General features: G+C 63.4%; 1 protein-coding gene across 3 annotated transcripts; it reads left to right on the forward strand.

The window, feature by feature from the left end:
• Positions 1-334: 334 nt before the first annotated feature.
• Positions 335-12143, forward strand: GTF3C5 (general transcription factor IIIC subunit 5; the record flags this gene model as incomplete). Of its 3 annotated transcripts, none has more annotated exons than XM_081103486.1 (11): positions 335-697; positions 1526-1745; positions 2925-3123; positions 6675-6870; positions 7911-8015; positions 8937-9051; positions 9466-9546; positions 9710-9807; positions 10076-10158; positions 10711-10853; positions 11577-12143. In XM_081103486.1, 11 exons carry the CDS (start codon positions 554-556, stop codon positions 11729-11731), a joined length of 1539 nt encoding a protein of 512 aa, XP_080959612.1. In that variant the 3' UTR covers positions 11732-12143. The 3 variants fall into 3 exon arrangements, with proteins under 3 accessions (XP_080959612.1, XP_080959613.1, XP_080959611.1); XM_081103487.1 differs by having other exon boundaries at positions 439-697; positions 2925-3186; XM_081103485.1 differs by having other exon boundaries at positions 554-697; positions 9707-9807.
• Positions 12144-12829: the final 686 nt, after the last annotated feature.

A 12829-nucleotide genomic window follows, 5' to 3' on the forward strand; every position in this document is an offset into this window, starting at 1 on the left:
CTGGAACCGCGGGGGCAGGAGTGGGGGTCCGGCCCCCAGGGAACCGCTTCGCCGGAAGAACGTCTCGGCCGGCCCCGAGCTGTCATAGGGTGGAACCGAAGAAGGGGCGGGGACTCGGCCTAGTCCTGATTCCTTAGTGGCTAAAACTAGGCAGCGGGCAGAAGGGGTGGAACCAGGCTTCCGCCGGGCTGCTCATTGGCTAAGAGCAGCTCGGTCTTTGGATTCTCATTGGCTAAGGTCGAGAGCGAGCTGGGCGGTGACCTATCAGCTTCTGGGTCCGCCGTGGGTACGTGCAAGAGAAAGGCCCTTGCCCCGCCCCTCGGGCAAACCCCTTACTTTTTAAAAACACAATGGCGAGCACCGAGTGGTAGTTTACCGCGAAACCGCGGGGCCTTCCCTCGGACCTTTGCTTCCCGACGCCTGGGAGCCCAGGGATTTAGAGAGACGCGAGCGGTGAGGGAGGCCGGAACGAATCCTTCGCGGAACCATCGAAACGAAGCCTCTGGGCGCACGTGGAGGCACGGACCGCGGGGGCTGGGCCAGACCCGCAGGGATGGCAGCCGACGAGGGACCGGGGGCCGCCATCCCCGTGGAGCTGCGGCGCGAGCAGCGCATGGTGTGCGTGGAGTACCCGGGCGTGGTGCGCGACGTGTCCAAGATGCTGTCCACCCTGGGCGGCGAGGAAGGCGTTTCTCGGGTGCGGAAGGGGGAGTCCCCGGGACCGCGGGGGAGGGACGGAGCCGTGGGACCGCGGCCGGAGGGGCGGGGTCACCCGGGGGAATAGCGTGGTTTCCTTGGCAACGGAGCCCTGGGCAGGCGCTGGTGCGGACCGTGGGCGGACCGGGGAACAGACCGTTGTTCCTGGAAGCAGAGGGAAAGGACTGTCGGGGAGATCAGAGGGGAACGGGGTGTCCTTTGCACCCCACATTCAGATGAGCCGCAGCCCCGCAGGAGTGGAACACGGAGGCTCCCGAGGATTAAGAGCCTAATCCGCTGACCTCCCTGCGGGGTGCGGACGAAGGGCTCAGTGGTTAGAGTTGAAGTAGTAACAGTCACTCTTCTGTACCAGGCTTTCTGTCCTCATTGGCACCCTGCGGGGCGGGAACTGTCATTGCCCGCGCTTTGCAAGGAGCACTTTGCAAGGAAAGCGAGGCAGTTCAAGGCCGCCCAGGAACTAGGGGGGCTGGGAGGAGTTCTCCCCTTGTGCCAGGCTCTGTGTGAGTGCTTTACACGCGCCAGGCCTTGAAATGTCGCAGTCGAGGCCCTCGCTGAACCCCAGCTCAGCTGGCAGCCGCGGAGAAGGAAGAGGCACCCCCGCCCCCCATTTCCTCTGCCACATAACAACTGCGATGCTCGGGTTTGCAAGTGAGCCTTTGGGGAACTAAGAGCTCTGCACGAAACATGAGCTCCTGGCCCTTTCTGTCACCTGGGTCATACCAGGCAGGCTCCTGCTGGGAGAGGTACAGCCCCCTGCCGGCCACTTAGCTGGCCACGGCTTCACCGGTCTCCCTTGGCCTCGGCACAGATCTACGGAGACCCCACCAAGAGGCTGGAGCTCTACTTCCGGCCCAAGGACCCCTACTGCCACCCCGTGTGCGCCAATCGCTTCAGTACCAGCAGCCTGCTGCTCCGGGTCCGGAGGAAGACCAAGCGGCAGGAGGGGCTGCCGGGGCCCGAGGCCCGCCCCCAGGTCACCTTTGACGTGGATATCCTTGGCATCGTCCCCACCGTTTACAGATTTCAAGGTAACCGCAGGTGCACGCTCACCGAACTCGGGTCTCTCAGGGCAGTGTCCCCAATGCCTGCAGGAGCCTGGCGGGTCCGCCACACCAGTGAAGGGAGCCAGGAATGCACAGGCCTGCGGGGCGGGAGGTGAGGGCCCCTTCCCTCCGGCAGCGGCTCCCTGCAGACCTTGGGAGGCTCCTGAGAGAACCTGGAGGTCCATGAGCGGTGCCCTAGCCTTCAGAGTTACTGTGTGGGCCACGTGAGACTGACCACAGGCCTGCAGTTCTCAGCACCCCCCCCTCCCGTGTTGGGGAACCTGCTCCGCCTTCCCGGGGAGTCCTCACTCAAGTCTGCCACCCTCGGAGCCCCAGTGAGGAGGGAGGAAGGCGGGGAGGGGGCGTGAGACGGCTGCGGACTTCGGCATTGTGCCTTCCTGGGCTCCGCAAGGTTCTTCGTGCCGGTCACTGGGCTTCCCTCCGCCTCAGTCTCCTTGTCCAGACACGGGGGCCCTGAGTTCCTGAAGCCCTTTGTGAAGATTCAGGGAGATGGTGCCTGTTAAGGGCCGGCCCACCACATGGGGGCACTGAGAAACCTCTAGTTGCAGCTGCGGTTCTCAGACTCTGAGGAGAGTAATGATGGAGGAGGTTGGAGGGGGTGGAAAGACAAGAAAAGAAACTGAAGCAGGACCTGGACCTGGGACCCAGGGTTGGGCATTTTGACTGTCAGCCGTTCTGGTGCGTTGTGCTGTTTTTGCGCGGACAAGCTTGCCGGTGATTTCCGTTCCCATCTCTAAGTGAGCCAGCACCTCGCCAGTCAGGTGCGCCCCTGCCTCACCTGGGAGCTTGTTAGAAACGCACCATCCCAGATCCTGCATTTAGCAAGACCCCGGGAGTCACGGGCACCTTGCTTCGTGAGAAGCGCTGACCCAGACTTCATTCTCACAGCACGTAACCACCCCCAGCCCAAATGCCGTTTATCCACGTGACGGGGGTGCACAGAGCCCAGTGCGTGGGAGCATTTCGGAAGCGTGTGGTTTCAGCTCCTGCCACCCAGGCCTGGCAGCCTCCGCCACTCGGCCGGCTCGGCACCTCCCCAAGAAGGCCTGGGCGTTGGTGCGTGGCACTGCCCCTTCCTGGGCAGGTCAGCCAGGAGAGTGGTCCCTGGCTGCGGCGCCGGCCACCTATCTCCTCTCTTTCCAGGAATGTCTGACTTCCAGTACTTGGCTGTGCACACGGAAGTGGGTGGCGTGCACAAGTCCATGTACGACAAGGTGCTCATGGTCAGGCCCGAGAAGGAGGACTTCTTCCACCAGGAGCTGCCGCTCTGCATCCCCCCGCCCATCTTCTCCCGGCTGGACACCCCAGCGGACTACTTCTACCGCCCAGAGACACAGCACCGGTGAGCCGCCCCGCAGCGTCAGGGTCAGAGCCGGATGCGCAGGAAGTTCCCGCACAGGGCCAGGTACAGAGAAGGCCCTGGGTGAGCGGTGGCCGGGTGCTTGTGAGCTGGAGGGCCCTGACAGGACAGAGACCCTGGCTCTGGGGCTTGGTTCCAGCTGAGAAGTGGCCGTTGGGTTTAGTCCCGGGTCATTGCCACCCCCCGGACCTTGCTGTCACCAGTAATGACAACATGTAGTCAGGTTCCACCTATGGGCGTCCCCTCTGAGCCAGCACCTTCCATCCCCTGCTGGCCTCCCTGTCCCCATCCCTGCCCGTGACCTCCTGGCCGTCTTTATCTTTCATCCTTGCTGTGCCTGTCCCCCTGTGCCACACGCACCTCTGAAACCAGCCCAGTCCCCCCCAGCTGTGTGCATCTCCCGGAGCCATCGCTGGCTCTCGTGGTGGCTGTGCTCTTGCTTACCGTGTGCATGGCGCTGTGTCTGCTCGCGAGAACACGGCTCCTGAGCACAGGGACGGTATCTCTTCACTCAGGTGGTTTCCCTGGCGCTGAGCGTTAGAAACGCCAGGTAATGTGCATCGTGGTCCGTAGCACAGACGTCCCCCTGCCCCGCCGCTGTGCGCGCCCCAAAAGGCCCATGAGAGTGCTGCGTCCGTATAAACGAAATGAATGCTTTCATTTGACAACTGGCAGGTCGGGGAGACCCCAGGGACTATGGGCAAGGCAGGTCTGGGTGGGCCATGGCTTTATATTGGAGACCAGCCAGCCATACAGTGACAGGAAGGAGTGGGGTTTCCTTCGTGTAGCAGCCAAGACAGAATGGTATTAAAAAAATAAAAAACCATGAGTTTGAAAACACCCAATTGGAGAATAATGTGGCCACCTCACAGCCAGTGATGTAGCATCTCTCAGAGAAGCGCTGTGCTTGTTTCTGCAAACGGGGGCTGGTCCAGGGCACATGGCAGCCCCGGGGCCCCCGACTTCTGACCCCCAGGCATTGCGCATTGCACACTGTCTGTGTGTTTGCATGCATTACTTTTTCTAATTACACACAGAAAGATAAACATTTCTCAAATGTCTCAATTTCAGTGTAAGCTCTGTGGCGTGTGGAAGTTGTGATATCCATGTCCTGTGTGGCTTGGGTTCAGGACCTGGAGGAGGACCGCGCGCAAATGATGAGACTAGACAAGAAATATGAATTTGGAAACGGGGGGCCAGGCGGAGAGCCCACCTCAAGTGGAAGGGCTTCACTGGTGCCCAGGCCCTGCCAACCTTTTATTTAATTTTAGATACACATATTGCCCTTATGCAATTCCGGTAGCAGACAGACTATCTTAAAGGTCAGTAAATATTAGTAAAGATTTACTTTGAGACGATTAGGTCAGGAAATTGCTTGAGCCAGCATTGTCTCGACTCAACTGTCGGTGCATAGCTTTGGCCCTTGCCAGAGCTCAAGGTCCAACAGCCTTCTAGGTTCCTTGTTTGCACTTTCCCGATAGTGTAGACAATGGGTGGCTTCCAGCAGTGGAGGTAGCGATTTGGCCTCTCCTGCCCTCCGTCGTAACCTTGGTGTCTAGGACAGTCTGGCCCAAGAGAGGCCTCTGCAAGTATTTATCAACCCAGTGGATGAAACTTTGGGGGAGCAAGATTAGGAAAAACAGAGAAACAAATGGAAAAAGATAGTTTGAAACATGGCCCCAAGGTGGTGATACTCAAAGGATTGTTCCTAGCATGTTAAACGTCCAAAAGTTGGAGGACTTTAGTGCCTGCTGACTTGGTAGCCGAGGGTCACCTCCTTCTGCCAGCTGTGCTCAAGCCCATGGATTAGTGCCTCCAGGGAGAGCAGCTGGTGCTGGGCTCCCTGCGAAGAGCCAGCCCTGGCCCTGCCTCCCCCACCCCCACCCCCACCCCCGGAGGCGGTGCTCAGAGCTGCCCCCACACCAGGGAGAGTGAATTTGGATGTCACTTTGGACTTGAAGACCCAACCCCAGAAGTGTGCATCCTGAGGTGCAAAAATGCACACCCTCCTACTAAGGGTTCACCCCAAAATGAGGTCAGCTTTTTTGGTGAGCAGTTTGGCAAAATCTATTATGATTTTAGATGTTCTCTTCCTGTTTGCCAAGCGCTCCCACCTGTAGGTGTTTATCCCAGTTCCTCTCACCTAAGTGTTCAAAGATACGGTTATGAGAGCATTTACAGATTAATTGTTGGCCACAGCCGGCCCGGTCAGGTCCTCTGAGCCCCGGCGTCCCCACAGCGTCCCAGGGAGGAGGGCCAGCTGCCCTCAGACCCACAGGCCCTCTGCCCTCACCCCTGTTCATGGATTCCCAGCACATGGAAAGCACCTGCCTTTTCTCCCAGTGCTGCCATCGATTGTTCTGCTCTGCTGGCCTTGCCGGGCCGGGAACACGAGGAGGGGGGCTGGCCTGGCGGGTCCCTCCTCCCGGAGGCTGAGTGGGTGCGGGAGCCCTGTCCCTGCAGTGAGCCCAGCGGGGTGTCTGACCCAGGACACTGCCGCTCTGGCAGGGTGGTTTTACTGGAGTCCCGGTTTTTGAAAAAGGCACAGATGTGATCCTGAGATTACAGTTTTGTTTCCCAGTGTGAAGGCCATTGTTCCCCATAAATAAGCAGGTGGCACGTACTCACTGAAAGTTAAAGGAAACCACTTGAAAAGGTAATAATCACCTGAACAAAGTGTGACGTGCAGGGCGTAGGTGGAAGGGCGCTCTGAATAATTCAGTGAGTTTGGGGTGGTGCCGAGGAGAGGAAACCACCATGTGACGGTAGCTGTTGGAGCTGGGGGTGGGCTCGTGGGGTCTCCTCACACTGTCCCCTGCTTTAGTGCAGGTCGGACGCTCTGGCTCCCGCCTCACAGAGGCGGCACTGGGCACCTGGGACCGCTGGCCTGAGTGTGTTCTGTGCTCTGGCTGGTGGCAGGACCCTTGCTTTTGCCTCTGCGGCGTGGCACTCGGTGACACATTGTTTCTCCATCTGGATGCTGTCGGCCACCTCCGCTGGGCGCTCGGCACCGTGCGGCCTCTGGGCAGGCCCCTCACCCTGGGCTCTGACTGCACAGGAGGGTGCTGCCTCCTCGCAGGTGGTTGGAGGGCCGAGTGAGTGAACCGGGGTCAGTGAGCGGAGCTGAGGTCTGACAGCGGACCCATCGGGCCGGTGTGGCTGCGCGGCAGCTCCGTCCCCATCCCGGCCTGAGGGCCTTTGGGTTCCTAGTTTTGACTGGCAGGTGGGTGCTTGCATGAGTCTGAGGCCACCACCTCGGGACAGGAGCCTCCCCCACACTCAGCCGCTGGGACCTTTCGGCCTGGCCCAGCTCAGAGCTGCAGGCCCAGCCTCTCCGAGCTGCCTCTGGTCGCTGCCCTCTCCTCGGTGCTCAGCCTGAGGACAGACAGGTCTCGGGCGCTAAGACCCTCTCCCTGACCCAGATTCCAGGGAAAAGCGCACAGACACAGGCCACCGGCGTCTCGGGCCTGGCGCGCTCCCTGCCTGGTCTGGCCGGGCCTGTGCCTGGTTCTCATGGGCCTCTCTGCCCCCAGGGAAGGCTACAACAACCCCCCCATCTCAGGCGAGAATCTGATCGGCCTGAGCAGGGCCCGACGCCTCCACAACGCCATCTTTGTCAACTTCGAGGGGGATGAGGTGCCCGAGCAGCCGCTGGAGGCTGCAGTGCAGACGTGGACCAGGCTCTGCACCAACCCCATGGACCGCAAGGTGGAGGAGGAGCTGAGGAAGGTGAGCGCCACTCCGGCCGCCTGGAGACCCAGCGGGGCTCTCCTCACTCTGCGGTCGGCTGTGCCCACTTCTTTAACTGGTTCGTTAGCACACGGCATGTTCTCACTTCTAGATGTCACGTCTGAAAGCCATGCCAGTGTACGCCCGACTGGCAAGGTTGAAACACTTAGAATTCTCTGATGGGTCCCTTTGGGAGGCCAACAAGCGGTGCATTGTTCAGATGGGACTTCGTGTGGCGCTCCGGTTCCTGGAAACTCTCCTCCATTAGTGGGTTTGCCGCGTGCCAGGTGTGTGCGCACAGCCTGCCGCGTGCCAGTCGGAGGCCGGGCCTGCCCTGGGCGGACACCCTCGCCCCGCCCTCTGGCTGCGGTTCTGAGAGGATGCGGCTGGGCTCTGCTCCTGGTGTCCTGCAGGGGTGGACAGCAGGTCCTCGGTGAAGCCACCTCCCTGCCGGCGGAGGCGCGCCCTGGTTGCAGTTCACTGTCCGTGGGGGACGGAGTGCTTCTTAAAGAGACTGGGCACCATGCTGTGTTTAGCAATCACTGGGGGGGTGGGTGGTGGGGGAGGCGGAGGGCACTGTCCGAGGCTCCTCATCATCCTCTGGACACGGCCCAATCCTGCCTGGCTCAGGGCCCTTCCTGCCCGGCCGCCACGCTGAGTGAGCCCACTGGCCTTTAGTCCTCCTGGGCCAGGCCATCTCTTCGGCCTTCATGATGTGCCAACTCGGGGTTCGGAGCTCCGGCTCCTTCGGTCATCTGCCCTGTGAGCTGCATAAGGACAGAGGCTGTGTCCCTCGTCCTTTCGGGACCCTGGCCCTGCAGCCACTCGTGGTACGAGCTGGGTGTGCAGCCTGCTTCTGAGCGGAGGGATGAGCGATGTGCCCCGGCCCTGGAGGCTGGTCCCTGCTGGCTCAGCCCCCTCCCTCCACCGACTCCTTTGGGGAAGGGTCCTCCGGGGCCAGACCGCGCTGCGGAGTCGCCGGCGGGCGGGCTGCTGTGCTCATCTCAGCCTCTGCCTTGCCGCCCCCCCTCCCCCCCCAGCTGTTTGACATCCGTCCCATCTGGTCACGCAACGCCGTCAGAGCCAAGATGAGCGTCCACCCTGACAAGCTCAAGGTCCTGCTGCCCTTCATGGCCTATTACATGGTGAGTGTCTGGCTAGCCGCCACCTTGGTTCCCACCAGGGCCGTGCTGGTCCCCCAAGGTGACCTCAGAGCCAGAGCAGTGGCCCTGTCCCACCCCCTCCCCCACCAAAGGCCGTCAGAGCTCTGCAAGAGCACGCTCAGCCTCCTGGGGTGATTTCAGGGTTAAAGAGCAATTTCATAACTTTACGCAAAGGGATTCTACACCGTGATGTGACTGGTCGAGTGCTGGTGGGCACCTCAGCCTCCCCGGGTGGCAGCTGGTCCCCTGCTCTCCGCGAGGAGGAGCCGGGCGCGGAGCCTGACTAGGGGCCGGTTCACAGCCAGCGAGTGGCAGAGCCACGGGCCCCGCCCGTCTGCCTGCAGAGCCCGGCCCCTGACCACAGTGCCTCCGGCCCCAGCTCGTCCCTGGGTTGAGTGGGGCTCAGTGGGGAGATCCCCCTTGGACTCAGTCCAGGTGCATGGAGATGGGGTGTCATTACTGGGCTCCAGAGGTGCTGGGGGAAGGGACCGTGCGTGCCGAGGGCCCCATGCAGGGTGGTGACGGTGGGCACCTGGGCCCAGGCCCAGACTTACAGAGTCGCCGTCTGTCTTGCGCGTGGGCTTTCCCTCAGGACAGGGACGCATTTGCCGAGCACTGACTATGGCCGGCACGTGGCCCGGGCTCCAGGCCTCGTCTCACCCCACCTGACAGGAAGGCTCGTGTCACCCCACCTGACAGGAAGGCTGAGGCTTGGGAGATCACGTGACCTTTCCGAAGGGCCAGCCACAGGTGGCAGAGCTGGGGGACTGCAGAGCCGCGTCTGCAACTCTTCAGAGTGACCCCCCCGTCGCTGCCCCCACCCCAGGCAGGCACCTGGCCTGTGCATCTGCGGAGCCGGGGCCCGGCCTGGGCCCCTCCCCACTCCCACCTTCTCTCCTCCAGATAACAGGTCCCTGGAGAAGCCTGTGGATTCGATTTGGGTACGACCCCCGAAGGCACCCGGAAGCCAAGATCTACCAAGTCCTTGATTTCCGAATCCGCTGTGGAATGAAATCGGGTAAAAATGACCAACACCTCTCTCCCTCCCGTCTTCCTGTCCCGCGCGCTCTGGTAATCGGCCCGCGGCCGCGTGGCGGGGCGCAGGCCACCAGGCGAGGGCTGAAGCGAGGGGGACGTGAGGGTGCGCGCTCGGGCCTGGCTCCACGCTGACCCTCGTTACTGAGCCACGGCCACTCGTTCACTCGTTAGTCCCGTTACTGTGGGTCCCGGGGGGCAGGCCGGGCGTCCAGCGGTGTCCGCAGCGAGGACCGCGCCCAGGGCCCCAGCTCTGGCCCGCACGGGAACGCGGTGGCTCCACCCGGGCCGTCTCGGGAGCTGTCCCCAGGGAGCCCTGGTGGCTGGTCGCGCCAGGCCAGCGCCCTGTGCCAGAGGGGCTCTGCCCACCTGCACCTGACACCCCCCCTTGCCTCAGGGTACACCTCCAATGAGATGCCCGTGAAGGCCAAGCGCAGCACCTACAACTACAGCCTCCCCATCACCGTCAAAAAGGCGTGTAAGTGCCTCGGCTCGCTCTGCGAATTGGGGCGATGGGCCTCCACCGATGCTGAGGACGGTGGCTTCTGGATTGAGGGGGGTGGGGGGTGCTTCCAGCAATCCTCGGGGAGGGGGCTGGGTAGCACCCCTGAATTCCCAAGCACTGCTGTTGTCCCTAGCAGCCAACCAGCTTGTCACCATGCAAGATCTGAAGCAGGGCCTGGGCCCATCCGGGGCAGCTGGCACGCGGAAATCGGCCTCCAACAAGTACAAGCTCAAGGTGGGTGCCTGGAGCCCGGGGAGGGCAGGCTGCAGCAAGCACGGCAGAGCCCAGCCCCAGCCGGGCAGGAGGCTCTCGGCTCCAGGGCCCCCTCCCAGAACCTCCGGGGCATCGGAGCGGCTTTCTGCACACCTGCTCTGGCTTCGGCCTGCCTGCCCCACCTGGGTGCAGGGACCAGCTGACTCCTGTGCCAGGGTGGGGTCTCCAGCACTGCCCGCCCCAGGGGAAGGCTCCCGCTGACATGGCCCCTGTCTCCCCTCTTCCCCAGGACTCGGTTTACATCTTCCGGGAGGGCGCCTTGCCGCCGTACCGACAGATGTTCTACCAGCTATGCGACCTGAACGTGGAAGAGTACGTCCTTGAGGGCCGCGAAGCCTGGGTGGGGCCGTGGGAAGGGGTCGGGCTGCGAACCTGCCGGGACACAGAGCTCCCTGCGCAGATTCATTCCCATCAGCCTCCCTCTCAGCGACTCGGGTGCTGCCTGGAGAGCCCCTGTCTGGGTCACGTGGGCCACAGCTGTCTCCCAGGCAGGGTGCGGGCCTCCACTGCCCACGTGTGGGCTCGTGACGTGGCTCAGTCCTTCAGAACCGACTAGAACCCCAGAAACCTCCAATCTGGTTGTTCATAGTGATGCTTAGGTATCGGGGAGGGGTGCCGGGGGGCAGCTGCGGGCGGGTGGACACTCACTCACCCGGCCCTTGGGGTGGGCACCCCCGCTCGGTGCCTCTGAGGGTCGGGGAGCACAGCCCAGGGCCCAGCGGTCCTGCATGTTCTCATTCCACTTCGCCCCTTGGCGCTCAGCGCTGCTTTTCCAAGCACAGCCTCGGCCACGCTGCGCACCGGCCTGTTAGCCGGGAGCCGCCTGGAACTCCATGCGCCCCCCAACCCCCCTGGCCCCCCCAGGTTGCAGAAGATCATTCACCGCAACGACGGGGCTGAGGAGACCTGCACCGAGCGGGACGGGTGGTGCCTCCCCAAGACCAGCGACGACCTGCGCAACGCCATGTCCCTCATGATCCGGCAGATCATCCGCGCCCGGAGGCCTGGTGAGCGCCGGGGGAGGAGGCCTGTGAGCCAGCACCGGCCTGGAGCCAGCCCTGGGCTGCCCGCTGCCGTCATGGTTACCGCTTCATACCTGCCTCCACCTCACGCCTTCCTGCTCTGTGTGTGTGTGTGTGTGTGTGTGCGCGCGCGGCTGTCTGTCCTCCTGGGAGTCGGGCAGTGGGTCAGGTCCTGTCACCCTGCAGGGCTTGCCCGGGGGTGGGGGGGGGGTGGAGGCAGGGGGAGCCCTGGCAGCTGGGTCCCTGAGGAGGGGAGTGAGCACCTGCTGGGCTGAGGCTGGGGGTGGGGGGGTAGAGTAAGCAAGAGGCCCCTCCCAGAGGGCTTCTCCCAGGCTTGGGGCGGGGGTGGGGGAGGGGGTGTCCCAGAGCCTGCCCTGCCCCATGGAGCTGACGGAGCAGAGCTGCTTAGCCTTGTTTGGGACACAGCCCCTCGACCACCTCACCCGGGCTGTGGGCCCTCCCCATAAACCACTCAGAATGGGCGCTCCTGGGAGTCACGGGCACCTCTGGGGAAGAGGTGTGCACAGCACGCAGCTCCACGGTCCCCGACGTGCCTGCGTGCCAGGTCCCGGCACCCACACTCCACAGCAGCTCCTACTGGAGCCCAGGCACAGTTCTCGGAGCCCAGGAGCCGGTTCTGGGGTTCTGGGGGCCAGGGGCCCAGCCTGGGGCAGGAGCTGCTTTGAGACACGCCGTCTCCTGCCCCAGCCCTGTTCTCCAGCCCGGCCAAGACTGACGGAGACGGAAGGAAAGAGCAGCTGACAGGCGAGTCTGGGGAGGACGAGGAGGAGGAGGAGGAGGACTTCAAGCCGTCGGATGGGAGTGAGAATGAGATGGAGACCGAGATCCTGGACTACGTGTGACACAGGGTCACGTGTGACCCCGGAGGACAGGCCAGGGCTCCGCAGTGCCGCCACGGTCGCCAGCACGGCCTTGGAGGCCCCTCTGAGGAGCTGGGCTCCCAGCACTGGGTGCAGCTGGCCCTGGTCCTGCCCGTGACTGCTGCCAGGGCTGCGTGGGACATTCCTGAAGCCATGCCCTGGCTCCTGCAGCCAGGCACCAGCGAGAGCCGGGGGCGGAGATGATGCCACCGGGTGGGGGTCAGCTTGGCTTGGGGCTCATGACTGACGCAGGGATGGCACCAGGAGCCTGGTGCATGGTCATGGCTGGCAGGAGCCTGTCCTTGGGTTTGGATCCTTCTGTTTGGGGTTAGCCTGGCAGAGGCAGGCCCAGCTGGCATTGTCCGCATTAAATACCTTTCCCCAGGAGACTTGATATGAGAGTGGCTCAGAGCCCCTGCTGGGCGGGGGCGGGGGGAGGGGAGGAACGTGGGCTGCTGGACCGTTGCTGTTCCTCTGTGGCCTCGGGCGGCGGTGCTGGGACAGCTGAGCACAGGCCTGATGCCCTTGCCAGGTGGGTGGGTGAGGGGCCCACCCCGGAGGGTCCCACAGCCTAGTGTGCGTTCATCCCTCACTGCTCCAGAGGCCTCCAGGAGACAGGCCCTGGTCCCGTGGCTGCCGGAGTGAAAGGGCAGGGTCCTGGGGAGCCTCCAGGACAGACGGGGCCCAGGGCTCCACCCTGGAACCTGCCTGTAGAGAAGCTGGGCAGGCTGGCCGCCCGATGGCCCCGCTCCCTACTGCTGGGCACGGCACAGCCAACACTTGCAGGAGCAGCTCTCCCCAGAGGCGGGCTGGGCCCAGGCCCACGCCCCCCATCCCCCCCCCCACCCCACGTGCTTCTCTTGGGGCCTCTGCTGTCCCCTGTGGGTCTCCGCTGGGGCTCCCACTCTAAGGGGGGCTACGAACCCCCCCGGTCCTCAGAGGAAGAGGGTCCAGGCTCTGGTCCCCACCTCCCGGGAGCGGCTGGCCCCTGTGCCAGCCTGAGGAAGGCAGCCAGGCAGGGACCTCACCCAGAGTCGCTGGCACGGGCCGCACGGAGGCTCCCAGGTCCTGCCACACAAG

The sequence above is a fragment of the Myotis nattereri genome (assembly GCF_964212035.1).
Source record: "Myotis nattereri genome assembly, chromosome: 12".
NCBI lineage: Eukaryota > Metazoa > Chordata > Mammalia > Chiroptera > Vespertilionidae > Myotis > Myotis nattereri.